The 16,661-nt window shown below is 41.0% G+C and overlaps 1 protein-coding gene across 1 annotated transcript; it reads right to left on the bottom strand.

The window, feature by feature from the left end:
• Positions 1-653: 653 nt before the first annotated feature.
• egln2 (egl-9 family hypoxia-inducible factor 2) lies at positions 654-14,464 on the bottom strand. The gene is made up of 6 exons (XM_053320754.1): positions 14,202-14,464; positions 12,196-13,669; positions 3,539-3,658; positions 3,180-3,316; positions 2,004-2,071; positions 654-1,869 (listed from the first exon to the last, which is right to left on the bottom strand). The coding sequence occupies exons 2-6, from the start codon at positions 13,447-13,449 to the stop codon at positions 1,817-1,819; spliced, it is 1,632 nt and encodes a 543-aa protein (XP_053176729.1). The 5' UTR covers positions 13,450-13,669; positions 14,202-14,464; the 3' UTR covers positions 654-1,816.
• Positions 14,465-16,661: the final 2,197 nt, after the last annotated feature.

The following is a 16,661-nucleotide window of genomic DNA, read 5'->3' as shown; positions in this document are numbered from 1 at the left end:
AGTCAGTCTACAGTCACGCACACTGTTGTCTGTATGAATGAGACTGCATTTTGCCCCATTTGTTGCTCTTGGACTTTGAAGGAACAGCTGAATAAAAAATGCAGTGCAAATGTTTCTTACTAAATTAATTACAAATACTTTGTGTACAAAAACAAACAGGCTTTAATTAAATACTCAAAAATTAAAAAATTAGGCAAACAATTTCCATTTGTTCTCATTGTTTTAGTTTCTATTGCATTTGAATGACCATATTATAAAGGCATTAAACTACATTTTTAGTTATATATATTTTTTCTATCATTCACACATGGCATTTCAAACAATAAAGTGCTTTTTTTTTTGTTAAAAAAAACAACCTTCTCTTTAACCAATCCAACATACACTGAGACAATATCTGTAACCCTCCTTGAAACAGTGGAATTTGTCACATACATGTGCAAATACAAATTTTCACACAAACATACTCAGTCCACCACACGAGCAGGCAATAGTTTGACCCTGCAGTTCACATAGTGTATGCTTTACTCTGTGCTTTATACTCTAAATGGTCTTGGTTGTTTGAGGTTATCTTCTAAGTACTGTTTAGTATAACTTTGTCCTTTTAATTTTTTTTTTTTAATTAGCTGTTGTCATCCATCTTTTCTGTGTGTGTGTGTGTGTGTGTGTGTGTGTGTGTGTGTTTGTTGGGGCAGAGGGTATGTCTGTTTTCTTCTTGTTTAGAACAGGTACGAGTCAAGCTAAATCTGCATACAGGTATATGAGCGCACACACACAGAAAACACACTCAATTTCATCAAACCCTGTTTTGACCCTTTTCACTAGACAGCTTGCTCCTTGTCTCAAGTGTGAGCAGTGTATTCAGTCATACAGAGAGCTCAGCATATCAAGTATGTTGAAAAATGTTTTGTGTGCTTGAAAATCTGTTACATACATACTTTGCAGCTCATAAAATAAATGAAATGTCCATGCTGGATTACTTGGCTTCTGTTTGCTTTTTAACCACACTAACATTTTGAGGCTTTTGCAAAAGATATCCAGATATTGCAATACCAGGAATACTTTGTGATGTATATTTAATGTGCATCCCTGCAATGTTTGGGATTAGCGCTTCAGGTACCATATGGCAACTTTCCACTGTATCATGACCAACAGCCATTTTATGTATTATCAATCTTTCTATGCCTTTGTTTTTACACTGACCCCACATCCCACACATCACCCACATCATGAGACAAGGGAACCACTCCACAGACAATGGAAAATTACTAGCTTCGGGTACTAAATGGCATGACCCCGTTTTGATTTTTGCTCTTCTTTTCCCCTCTGTGTGTCCACAGATTCATCATATTCTATATGTTCATTTTGTTTGAATTGAAAAATACCTCAGAGCAAGAGTAAAACAATGATTTCTCAATACGCCACAACATCACTTATAACTGAACAGGCAAAATGGCAACAAAAGAAAATAAAGTTGTTTTTTTCCAGTCAGTTGTCTTCATAGATGATTCAGCGAGATGTCTTCAGAAGAGAAATACTTCTTGGTTGTCTTCTTCTTTCGCCATGCAAAGTATTCTGACCCGATCTCCACACGATCTGGTCTGTTGTGCTCAATATCTGCCACATCGTTGATCAGCAGGCCAATCACATGGCAGGGAAATATTACATTATTTCCCATGACGTAAATCTGACAGCTGATGTGGAGCTGCGTACATGACTGACAGTTTAACAGTGTCTCCCTTTTATCATCGTGGTGTCCATTAGCAGTTCAGAAAGGCACATGATACGTTCAGAGTGCTCCCCAGTGATTACATGAGATTTATGTCCTGCTGTTTTGAGTGACAGGCACTTGAACACCTTTCTGTCCTGTTGCTATGGACACAAGTAATAGAGAAAGAACATATTAGTCACATACAATATTAAGTTTGTGTAATCATAAGTGTTATACTGCACAAACAAGCCAGGGAAGAAATGTAATTAATAATAGAGACTGTAAAGAAGCTTACCCAATTTGTATTTCTCTTTAGCCTCCGCTCTCTCTTTGGCATCAAAGTACCAGACTGTGATAGCATAGCTGTAAGACACAAGAAGAAGAGAGAGATAATCATAAGACAAGAGCTATTTCTCTTTTGTATATATAACCCTTGTGGAAAATTAACTGTTTTCTAGTGAAAGACATTAAATGTTTGTTTGAGGCAAAATTGCTAATAAAAGTCCAGTTATTGGCTGTGACAATGGCTGTATATTAGTATATTGTGATGTTATTAAGATAATGATCGTGTTATGTTGCATAAAGTTGCAATTGTTTATGGGTTATGTGCTAAAATGCAAGAGTTGGGTTTTAGATTGATTGTGATAAGGGCCTAAATACCCCCACAAATAAGATTAATGAAAAATAAGGTTCTGACCCAGAGAAAACAGGTGATTGAAATGAACAGCCGACTTTCCAGGCAAGCTGATGTGGGCAGCAGAGGGTTAATCTCTACAGTTTTTTGTCCCTCCTGTGGGGCTGTATTGTTTATTCCTGTCTCTCATGTCTCTGCGTCTCCAGCACGAGTCCTGCAATCGAACCTTCCTCCCCTCTCCCTCCCGCCTTCCCCCTCAGGAAACACATACTTCCTGCCTCGAGCCCCGCCTCGCCCCCCAGCAGTCAGATGGAGAGGAGAGGATGAGTCTGTTGCATTTGAGCATCAAGGGAACTTTTAGACTTGTAAATGTTGGATCCTTGTTTTTACAGAGGTCTACAGTCAATATAATTTTATTTTCCTCGCTTTTTAACAGCATGGTTTAAACAGATGTAAAATCAAGCATCGCTGATAAAGTTGTTGACTGTGTTTATGCATGTGTTCATCTTGGCGCTACTAAAACTGCTGGATAAAGCTTGTCAATTAAATATTTATAGTAAATCTAACCATGTTCAATAATTCAAAAAGACTATTGTAACTGACTGTGACTTTAAAACAAATATTTCTTTTCAATTGGGCATGTGCATAGTTTTACTTATACAGTAGGGGACAAATTCAAATGGGTTAGGGTTAGGGTATATGTATATATATTCGTTATACAATTTTGAAAAGACGGCACAATTCCATATTAGTGTGTGTGTGTGTGTGTGTGTGTGTGGGGGGGGGGGGGGGGGTGTGTGCATATGAAGGACCCCAGCAATTTTAAGAGTTACTAACCGAGTGGCATAGGCTGGCTTGACTTCATGTGGGTTCCTGCGGTCAGACCAGAAGATCAGCAGTCGGTCAAACATAGGTTCTATGCTGGCTACCACATTTTTGCCTTCAGGGTAGATCTGCAGCAACCCTCCTTGTTTCTATAAACACACATAAACACACACAGCACATTCTCTTACTTGCAACATACATGTTATTTCCCTGCAATTCAGTTCAATTTAAATGCACTGAAAGACCAGAGAGTCCAAATTGATAGTAAATCATTTTTGTGTGTTGCTCCTCATTCAAATAGAGATTTAAATATATTTTCAAGAGTGATAAAACATTTTAAAACAGACTAATATTCATCTTATAAAATGTACCTTGGCATCCCAGTTCTTGTTAAGATAGTAGATACACGTAATGCAGCGTCCGTCACCGTTGGGGTTGTCAACATGGCGGACATACCCTGCCCCGTTACCTGGGTAACAGGCAACCATGGCCTAAAAACAAAAGAAATGGCATCATTAGTTGTGCATTTGTCTCTACCTTACTCATGCCACACTATAGGCCTCTGCTCACTATCACAAATATACGTTGATAACATGTTGCTTCATTTGCACAGATGTCAGCAAATGTCACCTTCCAGTTAAACATCACTAAAGATACCCCCAACTAGGACATTTTATTCAAACTAACACTACTAATTTCCACTCCAAATCCTCCTCCACCATAACTGACTCCATCTTTCAATAGACTGGGATCTCAAAAGGTGTGATTTTGAAGATCTATGGCCATGCGTCGCTTTATTTGAAGTTTTACCAGTGGATTCGCCCCTGCCTGAACCTCAGAGTGGTCCAGTAACCCTGGCTACACTTCCTGCAAGAAGGGTTGTTGTCTCATCTTGGAAAAATGGACTCTTGACCTTTGACCCCTGAAAAATATTTTGGGAAATCTGATTTGTAAACAATTCTTGAGGCTTTTATGTGGCTGCAACAATTAATCAATTAATTGATTGAATGATTGAATTGTTCAGCAACTACTATTTACTATTACTATTGACAGAGTAATCAATAATGAATGATTGTTCATTTGTAGCCCTATAGGATTGCGTGAGGGATTATTTCACCCGTTTAGAATGGTTACACTTTGAGGAACTACAGATGATCGATCCATTATTAGCAAATCAGCCTGGGTACAAAAGCAAGCTGCAACATAAACCTTTGGTGCCACTCATTTAACTTTCACACCACCAAAAATAAACTACTGTGACACACACACACGCACGCTGAGAAGAGGAAGAAAGAGCAAAGAAATATGCCAGAGTTCAGCTGTTGTTCCCAGCTACGATCTGCAGATAGAGCATCTACGTTCAAAACAATGGTCTTGCGCTGGTATTTCCCCTGGTTGACGTCCCTGTGTTCCAAGGCAGTGAAGCAGGAGAGGGCTGCCTTCTTTGGGAAGTCCGAGGGAACGGAGGCTCGCGTGAGAGCTCTCCGGTCGACACACATTCCAGACCAGGGCCACTACAAGACCATATGACTGTACCAGGGTCATATTGAGCTGAGCCCATGACAGTACAACATATGTTTCAAGCTAGAGTAAATAGTTTCCAAACTGTCTCCATCAGACATCCAGTTAGACCTGCTATATCTGAGCAGAGTCAACAGGTGATTGACTTACTGACATATCAACTAATACAGCCAGACAGAGTTTCTAAGGATAACTGGCAACACGTAGAGGAATAACGCCACCATCTTTCTAGGCTGACTACAAAGGAAGATGCTGTCACTTTCTTGACTTATACTGTTCTGCGTGGGAAACAAAAGTTACACTATTGGAGTCACCACATCACTTCAGCTCAGATCTAGGACACTATCATTCATGACTAACAGGTTCCACACTGCTGCAATATTGATTTAATATACTTGACTATCATTGAAGCTGTAGCAGTACAGCCTTAGAGTCTTAACCTCGAGGAGATTGAACAGCGCTCGTGTAGATAAATGCACCTGTCCTCATGTTTGTCAAGCTCAAATAAAGATGATAGTACATTTGTGTCCTCTGGTGTTTCCGTCCTCATCCACAGCCAAGTTTGATTGTGTTGTGTGGGACTCTACTCAGTTGCCATTGTCAGTTCTCATTACTGACTAACACTCGCTCATTAACCCCCGGACCTTTTGCTCTGGGCTCCAAATGACGACCGGACCGGCTGCGTCAAAACAAACATATTGAATGGACACAAAGGAAAAAAGAAACATTCACACAAAGAAACATTACTGCAATCCAAATGTGATTTAGAGTCATTAGTACTTGTCAAAGGAGCTGATTACCTTGTGACAGTTTCAAAGGACTAAAACCTCCTTTATCAAGTATGGGGTTATTAAAACCATATGAAGAAAACTGTGACATTTGGTCTCTTTGTTTACACGTTTTTATGTGTCTGTGTGGTTTGCCGTTTTCGTTTTACAGCTACAGTTGAGGTTTCTTAGTTTCAACTGTTTAACAGAACTGAGAAGAGGAAGAGCAAAGATGGCACATATCCCAAGGTGCCCTGTGTGGTCACCCATGCAACATCATCACAAGTGGTGGCATGAAATAATCCTGCATAGAGGAGTCTGCTTTTAGCATAGCCTACCTGCTGTCAGTGCCGGTTTCAGATATGTTCTGCTATTGCTGATCTTGTACCAAACTGAAAACAGCTGCTGCTCTGTTTTATAGGGATAAATGCTCTTTTGTGTAGACAGAAACTTGAGTCCCATTAGGAGACTGTTCTCAGATTGGTTTCAAAACACCCGATGGAGAAATATCTGTTACAATGACTGCTGTTGTGGAAATATATTCTTAATTATACATCTTGCATATATATTACAAATTGTAAATATTAAAAAAAACAAATAACCTTAATAATATTATGAAACAATCTCCTGATCGAACACACTATACTGAGAATGAAAAACTGCATGAGTTTATGTTCAATTTAGATTAAGGCATGAAGGGGATTTTTTGTTCTTTTTTTGGTGTGCACTTATTCAAGGATATTTCCAGCAAAGAGGGTTTTTTTTCCCAAAGCTGGTAACAGACTTAACTACTGTAATGAACCACAATTAACATGTACTATGCCACACCGGACAGATCAGCCCTCGCCTGCAGCATAAACACATCACACACACACACACACACACACACACACACACATACACACACGTAAACATACACAATATCTATATCAAAGCTTACACAAGACAGGGATATAATTTAGGAGGAGGGTGCTCTTATTTTCCATAAGCCCCTTAAGGCATTAAAATAACTCGATTTGAATTCTTCAGACATTACTACCATTCAAACCAGTTTCACACACATCCATATTGTTTCTGATGGTAGCTTACACACATAGACACACACACACACACACAGACACACACACACACACAAAACATTTAGTCACACAGCGTGACACAGCACGTCGCGATCCTATCTGTCATTTCTGCCCTCCTTACTCCTTCATCTCTGCTGAGATCTGTGCCCACAGTAAGATCAAGTCTAATTGGCACCAACCACCTGCATGCCAGGCACCAGCATTAATGCCTAATGGCATCGCTTGGTACAGTAGATACCCAGGCTGCCAAGCTGATGGCCGGGTAGGCAGAACAGGCTGTTCTGGACAAGAACAAAAATAAACTCCAATGCTGCACGCATATTCTGATAAGAGGCATGATGGTGGTGAGGAGGGGAGAAAAGGGCCAGATAAGGTTGAAAAAATAGAGGCATTACTGCTTGTAAAGGAGAAAGAACGAAAGAGAATGTGTGTGTCTGTATGTGTGAGTGTGCGTGTGGGTTCAAATACAGACAAGGATGTTGTTGGTACACTGTGATGATGGTTTACGCAGTCTTTTTTATTTATCAAGAGGATTTTGGAAGCAATTGTGGCTAGTTTTACTACCTGTGGATGTTGCAGTTTAAAGATGTGTCTTATTTGAATCTTTATGACAGACATGCAAGATGTTTAAGTGGTTGAAAACATAAACAGTATGGATTTTTATTGTCCCAAGTTCCCCTCTACTACAGCATAGTTTATACTGGTGCTCAGCTTTGAAAAGAACATACAGAAGGCTACATGCAGTAAAATACTCAAGAGGTATTCATACTGTAAATTACCTAAAAGTTTTTATTAGTGTAGGTGGGACGCTGGATTGAGGGTCAGATGAAGATAAAAAATAATGTTAAGAATCTTGAGAGAAGTGTGTGCTTCTTTTACAGGTGCTGTAAACAGACGAGACACTGGTCAGCAGTTCATGAAATGCAGATATAGTTTTAAAAAAGAGGAGGGGAGACTCAAGCCTCCGCTTATCAAACCATATGGTTACCCGTGATCCTTATGGTTAGACTATTTTACATTAACACTGTAGGCTTGAGTGCAGGGTCAGCTCCACAGCTGGTTGAGATTCACTGGCCTTAACTTTTCAGCACAGAAACTTGAATGATTTTAAAGTGTGAAGCTTAAGAGATCTTATGAAATTGAGTATTAGTTTTGTTTTTTAATATAATAACAATTGATAATTGTTTGATTAAAAAAATGAAAGACTAAAAGAAATTAATATGATAACAATAATAAGCATCTAGAGCCAGTGGTGATTTCATGTTGCAAAAATATGAGAAGTGCGCAGAAAAAGGCTCAAAAAGTCAGCGAGAGAACTGTAGAGATCTGCCCAGTTTCACAGTGGGACAGCTCTGAGCCTCTGTGGATTATAAGAAAAGCATGGATCAAAATCGGTGAGTCCTCAAGGGTGGACGCTGGGATTGGGAACCTTCAGCACCACACACATTTGCCATCTTAGTGGTTGAAACCATCTGTCAGGTGGCACTGCTATCTTCCTAAATTCCTACTGCAGTTTACTTACAAGCAGCCTGGAAGAAACAAGAGGTGATAAAAATTCAGCCATTAATAATAATTACTACCAGGTTGAATTTTGAGAGATGTGAAGATGAGTCTGTGTGAATTAAATTGAATGATGATGAACTCTTTTTCACTGGCTCATACCTCTTCTTCTATCTTTCCTGCAGGTTAATATCATGGCCCATTATTCAGTTGGATTCACATGAAGACCACTACCTCTTAGGCTAGATATTGGCTTTGGAGGTGTAAGGTATCAATTGCAAGCTAAAGAGCATGCATGTGTGTGTGTGTGTGTGTGTGTGTGTGTGTGTGTGTGTGTGTGTGTGTGTGTGTGTGTGTGTGTGTGTGTGTGTGTGTGTGATGTCGCACTGGCTTTAACTTTTGACAATAAGAGGATTTCATCAGTAAGTCTACAAAGTGTCGGCCTCAGACTGCTTATGTTGCTATAATGTCCATAGACTGGTAGTGTAGGGTTTGCAGCAATACATTACATGGCAAAAAGTACTTGCAGTGTTTATGTATAGACTTAAATAAAAAAAAAAAATAAGTGCGTAAACACATTTTTAAAATGTGAGAAACTAAGATCAGACATGATGAGCCAATTCTGCACAAGTCACCGCTGAACACAGTAATATGTGTGTTTCTTTAGGTGTTATTATGTCTGTATGGGAAGTCCCTCACTACTAATATACACATGCCATTATATGATACATAGTCACACACTGTAAATGTGTTTTGGGATACAACAACACAAAAAGTGGGAATAAATCTGAGATGAAAAGTAACAAGGATTTAACAGTAGCTGTGTCCCAATTCCATACATTATACTAATCCTATCCTTGTTTGAGTATAAAATGCATAGATCTAGAGTGGGGGAAAAGTCTGAACTGTATGAAACTAAATTAATGGCAAATTTGTCTATCCGTCATCAATTCAATCAAGCAAGCTTGAAGGTCTGTACTGTAACTGCATTATGTGTGTTAGTGTATGACTCCTGCCTGCATGGTGGCACTGCTGAGCTCTAGGAGGGGCATCTAAGGACACGCTGCTGCAGCAGACATTCTCATTATGCCAGAGCTTCTGCTGCATCGCCCCTTCTCACTCACTCAACACCACCATCCTCCCGCTCCTTGTTCCTTAAAGCCCTCTTTCGCTTACAGTCTCGTTGCCAGTCTATCCCCTCCCCCTCCATGTACCTCATTACCTTCACCGAATTGTTTTACACTTTCCCATAACGCAACACTTTCTCACTACCTTGCACTGTATTAACTGCATTACTATTTCCTTTGTCAACACTACGGCACTCCTCACAAGCACCGAAGCCTGGCTCCCGCTGACTTACAGGAGTCGGGGTGTATTTTCGGGGGGTTTTGGTACATACAGGATATTATTTTGGGCATTGCCAGTCCCTCTCCTTTTCTCTCTCATCTCTTTCAGACACAATGCGGAGCTCTACTTTGTATGGGCCTGTTACCACGGTAACGGCTGGGAAATATTTTGTCCAATGAGCAAACAAGGGGTTGATAAGATGAAGGAGAAAGGCAGTGAAATACAGGACAGGAGAAAGAAAAAATAAGATGTCAGAATAAAGTTTAAAAAAAAAGAAGAAGGTTTAGGTGACGGAGTAACTTGTTATACCTCTCCCTGATCCTCCTTTTGTCATTTCCTATCACTTCCTTTCTCTCTCTTATGCACACTTCATTATTGTATCTATAGCTACGCAGCCCCCTGCACTCTTCCACAGGAACACCTGGCCAGGAAATTTTGTACTGTGCAGCATTAAACATTTTCAACACACCAAGGGCAAATGGCGAGATCTGGCAGGGGAACAGCTGGTTTGGCAATCCAACAGATGTACTCAGTAATCACACCATGCCGAGTAAGAGAAAATAAATAACTTAGTAATCAATCAACACATTACATTCAAATGAGTCTCTGGCTGTTATAGAGTGAAATAGAAAATCTAAATAACTACCCATCACTATAAAACTGGTAAACCTAGAATAAACTCCTTATTTTTAAACCATATTCTTCCCAAGAAAACTATTTCTAAGCACTTCTCCTGACTGTTCTCCACTTCATTAAGGTTTGCTCTGATCAATAGTATATCTGCAATCAAGTAAAGTTACAACGTTTTTTTTTCTGTCAGATAAATCTATTTCCTCTACAAAACAGCCAGGTGAACTGAGGTGACAGCTTTGATGTGTAATTAATTTTACTGATTAAATCCACTTCAGCCCTGAAAGGAAGCTGCAGCTCAAACTGTCAAGGGATAACAGGCATTTTTATATATTTTCATGAGTGAGACTGTGTTAGTGGCAAGTAGTATTTTGCACTCCGGCACTGCAACAGGACTAAAAAGATCTAGAAAAATGATGTTTGCCTCAAGCCACTTGCTTTGGGTCTCAATTTGCTGTCAACACAGATCAAACATGACTTTGACTTGAGAGCAACACAATCAGCCGAGGGTCTATAGGAGCAAAGGCTGCTGTTGTGACCCAACCAGCCCCTGTTTAAACACTGCCTCTACCTTATGTAAATGACGAGACATGCAGGGCAAAGGTACTATGTCCAGTGTTACACAGATGGGGTGAACAAGGTTGGTGATCCTATACTTTAAGAAGAGAGGGAAAAACATGGTGAAGGAAAGACAGAGAGACACACAACCAAACACACGATAGGAGACAGTTAATATGAAGAATTTCAACTTGGCTACAAAAATGCTGTACGTGTATTTCGAAAGATGTTTTTATACGGGCCTGCTAGCTTGTCTATTTTTATTCAGATCTGTTACAGTACACATCACAATGGTTTCTGGGATATTTTTACCCGACATGGGGGCATAACAACAATTTGATGATCAAATTTGTGTACACCTATCAAACTGACATCTTATAGAAAGTAAAGAATTACAATATTAGTATTTATTTTAGTCACACTAATTCACCTTCTATCACCTTTTTTGAGTCACCATTTACATATTAGCAATTTTTAAATCAGTATTTTAATCCAGACCAATCTGTATTGTCTGGATCTGTTATTTAGCAAATCTGCAAATACTGCATATAGAGGAGAAACACTACTAAGAACATGTTGGGTAACAGTCTAGACTGGCATGTAATGGATAACTCACAGCTGATAGATAAGCAGACCATGACACCACATCCTCAAAAACACAATCTTGGTTACTGAGTAAAGAGCTGGTAATGCAAAGAGGGACAGGTGGAACGTGTACTTAATCTTAATGTTTTTCACTTGGCTGCGCTGCGCTGTTTTTCCATGGCACAGGGGAAAACAGTAGCGAAGATAGGAGAGAGGGCTCCAGATAGATTCAGGATGAAGAGTCACAACAGGTCAATGGTATTACCTGGCTCAAATAACCCAGGACTGCGTCACTACAGGGGAGAGGGTGGGGGCTCACTGTCCTGCACACAATGTCCACAGCTGGGCAAAGGACAAAAGGCCTGCCAGTCCATCTGGGGACTATGACGCGGAAGACTTAGTCATTGACTGTTTAGTCTTAGCGTTTATCGCACCTGGTTAGGTGGTTTGCTGTGGTAATTGTGCATGGCATTCGAAAATTATCAATAGAAAAGAAAAACTGAGGCGTGTTGTTTAGTTATGGTGAAATAAAGAGAAGACTTGTGGTTCACATGATATGAGATATGAGTAAACATAACAAAACACTCTCCTGCCAAGCCAGTGCCATGTTTGCATGGGTGAAAGTACCGACAGGAAAACTCATCTTCAAAGCTAGAGATATAGTGATGGCTGGGGAGATACAGCTCCAAGATGCATTTTTTCTTCTTCTGGGTACCAGTAGAATGAGGGTATGGACAAGGGCAGGCCTTAACTCAGGCATAGGGCCGGGTTGGGAGCAAAGCTCAGCCCGCAGCCCCCCCTCCCCCCCATATCAGACTAACATGTGCCAGAAACACAGCAGGGCTCGTCCTGACGTCCTACCTGACGTTATGTTTGCTATCCCACAATAGTGTTAGTGTGTGTTTTTGCCTGCCTATGCTTCAGCATTACAGCCAACATGACACAACCAACCTCTTGCTCAAAATGTAATGACATCATTAGAAATGACAACATGTTACCCTGCCCTCACACCAAATGTTTCCATCATGTGCTACCTCTCACCTTGGTGCGTCCATTGATGACACATTGCCCCAGCTGTCCATTGGCAGCGCTGTACATGACAGCCTCATCAATGTGGGCCATCAGCATCCCGATGCTCTCGCACCCAGGCTCGCGTCCCTCTACCCAGGCGATCTGGTCGCCCCTGATGTTCCGAGAGGGAATGTTCTTCTGGCTCACCAGCTGCCCGCCACGAAATTTCCCACTGCGGTTTAGGACCTCCACCTCCTCCAGGACCCTGTCACCCAGCTGGGGGCCCAGAAAGTTGTCTTTCACACAGATGCCGTAGTATTTCATGCAGGGGATGATGTATTGCTGGGCTATGCATTCTGCTGACAGGCCAGCGCCTGCAGAAGGCGGAGGGGTGGGGATGCCATGAGCCTCCTTCGGGGAGGTCTGGCTGGGTGCAGCCGGTGGGCCAGTTGATGCCACATTATGTCCGTTGTGCTGGTTAGTGTGGGGGCCAGGAGGGGTGAAGGGAGATTGGGGAGTGACACAGTGCACATGCTTGATAGTCATTTGGTTGCTATGGGAACTGTTGGTAAGCGGGGCGACTGCTCGGGCCACCCTGGAGACCTCTGAAGACTTGTGAACAACACTTACATCTGTCAACCTTCTCCGCTTGAAGTCTGAGTCTAACGTGGGAAAAGCTGAGTCCACCGAACATCCCAACCCAGGTGACCCCATAAGACCATTAGGAGTCTCTGACCCCAAATCCCGGTTCTCCCCACCCCTCCGTTTCTGCTGTTGCACCTGTCTGCTTTTCAGGTCACCATTGTGCCTCCTCATCACTAATGGGCACTTCTCATGAGATGTGCGGTCCCCATTCTCCACCAGATAGGCTCTGCTGGTGAAAGGGTACATAGGGCTCCCCAAAACCCCCTTCGTTTGTGCCGGGTAACTGTCTGGTGTTTGAGCCAAAGCGCATGTGTGGCTGCCCTCCACGGTGGCAGCAGGAGACACCACCCCGACGTTGTAGATTGGCACGCCGGTTTTCGATTGCTTTGTCAGGGTTGTGATTCCCGGAGAGTCGGTCTGAGAGGCCAGACCCGCCAGCAGCTCCGCGGCTGTCGGGCTCCCCACCGGCGCAGAGCAGTATCCATTCAGCCCCATGTCCGTCCGGTGCGTGTAGTGAATCTCTGCCGGTCCACAGACGAGCTGCTGTACGCTTGATCTTCTATCCTGCGATGCTGAACCAGCGACACATCCGCGGGAAGAGCTTGGGTTTAAAAGGTCCGTGTGTCCCAAGCTCTCCATTTCATCTCGTCATCTACTGGATGCGCACGTAGCTCACGTCCTCGCTTCATTTTCTAGCCGAGCTGCTGTTTTCTCTGACGGAGAGGAGCTCTGTCACCGCTGCAAGAAGTTTCATGTCCAAGTCTTGTTCCTCTCGCTTATATTTCACACATTTATCTCAATTAATATTCTCAAACTGTTTGCATCCGACCTATTAACATTTTGAGGCTGTGGAGAGTATCTGTGGAGAGTAAAATGATACACTTTAGTCCTATTAATAGCACAGAACAGGCCACTTGACAGTAAGCTGAAGTAAATAAACCTACAATAAATCTATAATGTAGTAGCCTATATGTACAACTAAATCATCATTAAATTTCAAAAGGTTTTTTTTTTATCATGGCATTTTTATAACCGACTTAAATGCTTAAAAGAAGGTAAAAATGAAAGCCCATAAAAACTCACTTTTACTGTAACAGTTTTTATGGCTACTGAAATGTAATCTTTGCATTTCAAGTTAATTACAATTACGGTTCATAGCCTATATAAGAATGTAAGGAAACATTAGATGACTTATATTTGGTCTTCAGCTATCGATTTCTAACTTGAGATCAGATCATAGCGCGCTCTTTTTTTTTGTTTTTGTTGTTGTAAAATGTATTAAATCAGTTGAAACACACGTTTCAGGCTGTGAAAGAAATCAGAGCAGCTATACATCGTTAAATACCAAGTGAAAAAATCCCTCTTGAGGAGATCACAGCTCCTCCGCTTACCTACGGCAGCCCACAGCAATGCAAATCCACAGTGAGCGTACGTGACAGGCTGAGAGTACGCATGTTATTTCCGGGATTGTCTTGCCCGTGTATGAGTCCCATCCAATTTTCTGCTCGGTTATAAATAATATCGGAGAGATGACGGCAACCAGCGCCGGCCTGACACATTAAACCAAACACGGGGACGGAGGGAGATGCTCAGAGCCACACAAGGTCCCCTCAATCACCAAAAAAAAAAGTGCTCTCCGTTGTGCCGGCGAGAGCCCCCGGTGTCTGTCTGTCTCCCCTCCTCCCTCCTCCCTCTCCTCTCCTCCCACCCACAGCCCGCTTTCTCAGCTTTCTCGCTCTCTCGCTCTCTCTCTCCACTCTCTCGTGTCATTTACATGCATACACGCCATGTGACCACTTGCTACTATGCGACCTCAACTGCACTGACAGAAACCGCCCATGACATTAATTTAAATAAACCTTTACCCTATATAATCTATGACATGACGAGGCAGTCTTTCGTAATAGCCCATGCATCTGCAGTGATATTGTTATCAGTACTATTATAGATGGGTTACTGAATTCATGCCTGACATTTTAAACTCTTAACAGTTATTAAATGGTTCTTTGTTTCAGTCAGTTTGCACTATTAAAATACAAAGAAAATATAAATAAAAGTCGAATAAAATAAATACTGTTAAAACTTAAAATGTGCATTTTTTGTTAACATAAATGATGCCAGAAAGGGTTTATTGTTGCATTTTGTTGTTTTATGGAAAGCTTTACAGTATACATCATTTCATTTTACGGTATCAGCTAGATTGTGTGTATTATTTAGAGACTAACTACATATTTTAAATTATATATTTTTAATTTTGCTCCTCCTCCAATTTAATAATAGGCCTTATAGACTGCAAACACCAAAGCAGCAAGGTATCTATACTGTGTGATAGGAACAAAATCTCCTGTCAGAGAATTTAAAGTGAAACAATGGCCTGAACAGTAACAGTCATGAGAATTTGAATAGGCTTTGAATGGATCCACTCATCATGTAAGCTACACTTAGACAAACACACACACACACACACACACACACACACACACACACACACACACACATATTGTGTACATGCACACAGTCTGTTTTATCTGCATTGTTGTTTTTTTCATCCTGAAACCATCTTATCTGTTGATCCAATATTGACAGAAATCAGTCCTGCTTGTTTATTTGCAAGACTGTCTATGGCCTAATGTAACCATGAAAAGGAACGCTATCTTAGACAATAGGCTACAAAATATACAAATTGACAAATCTCTTTTGTCACAGTTATTAAATGGTTCCTAGTATTCTCATAATGTCCTTTCATTGGACGTTTGAAGTTGTTTTCTGTTTAGTTTGTCACCATTCAGATCAGAATCAGAAGTGAATGATATTCAATCAATCTGTTTTCAGAGCCCTATCTGCCCTTAACTAACCCTTCCTGGGTTTGTTTAGCTCTGCTTACATTTGACACATGATTGTCCACCTATAGATTCGTGTAACAGGAGGAAGTGAGGTAATGTGCTGTCATAAAGCCAGGACTGGGGTTAAAATGCTAGATTAGCGCCTCACCCTGATGGATTAGGGACAGAGAGTATTGACACAACCCGAGCACACCACACACATCGGTCACTTGGTCACTCAGTGCTGCCCTCTCTCAGCCTATGGACCTGGGGAACAGCCATGTACACTGACTGTTATCAGTTTGGGGGAGCTCTCACTCCTCAGCAGGTATCCATACAAAACACAAACATGGCACACAAATCAAAAAAAATGAATGAGCCATCATGTGCCAGGTTGTTTGAAAGATTCATACAGACTATAAAAGTGAAGACAAACAGCTGCCCTTCCTCGTCTTGTCACAAACATGAAGACACATCACTGGAAAAAAGTAATTCATTATAAATCATCCACAAGGAAGCTTTTAAAGCACATACATTCACTATAAACAAACAGGTAGGTGATTGTTAGCTCGGTAAATAATGGTTTCACAGGCATTTGCAGGTATTCTGTGTTGTTACAGTAATGCAACAAATACATATGTACCTAAAGATGCAGGTATGGGTATACAATTTAGTAGGCCTATGTATATAGACATGTAGAGGGTTAAGATAGAGGTTATAAGTGCACATGTGTATAACTGTTAAAAAGAAGGAATGCAACATTATAAGACTGAGCATCCTTTTTGTCTAATGTGAGTGTATTCATGTCTTATGTTTGCCTGAAATGTGATTATGTTATGTAAAGATGTTATTAAATATATTTCTTTATATAATAAGATAAAGTATGCAAACCTAAATGTACTGTGCAGATCTTAACTCAATAGTATTTACTTAATATACTGTTTTTAATACAGTTTTTAAGCTCTCAGGGTTTTTGTCTTTTCATTTACTCTCTTTTCTCTATTTTGCACTGTTATTTATTGTCTAAAC

This window comes from Scomber japonicus, chromosome 6 (assembly GCF_027409825.1).
Source record: "Scomber japonicus isolate fScoJap1 chromosome 6, fScoJap1.pri, whole genome shotgun sequence".
Classification (NCBI taxonomy): Eukaryota; Metazoa; Chordata; class Actinopteri; order Scombriformes; family Scombridae; genus Scomber; species Scomber japonicus.
This window is presented reverse-complemented; position numbering and strand designations above follow the sequence as displayed.

What these genes read in the sequence shown, in the direction of transcription:
- egln2 (XM_053320754.1), bottom strand. Translation starts at nt 13,449, where the DNA reads ATGGAGAGCTTGGGACACACGGACCTTTTAAACCCAAGCTCTTCCCGC. An exon ending in TCATCAATGGACGCACCAAG is followed by an intron (nt 3,659 to 12,195) that starts GTGAGAGGTAGC and finishes TTTTGTTTTTAG; the next exon opens with GCCATGGTTGCCTGTTACCC. An exon ending in AAGCCAGCCTATGCCACTCG is followed by an intron (nt 2,072 to 3,179) that starts GTTAGTAACTCT and finishes TGTGTCTTACAG; the next exon opens with CTATGCTATCACAGTCTGGT.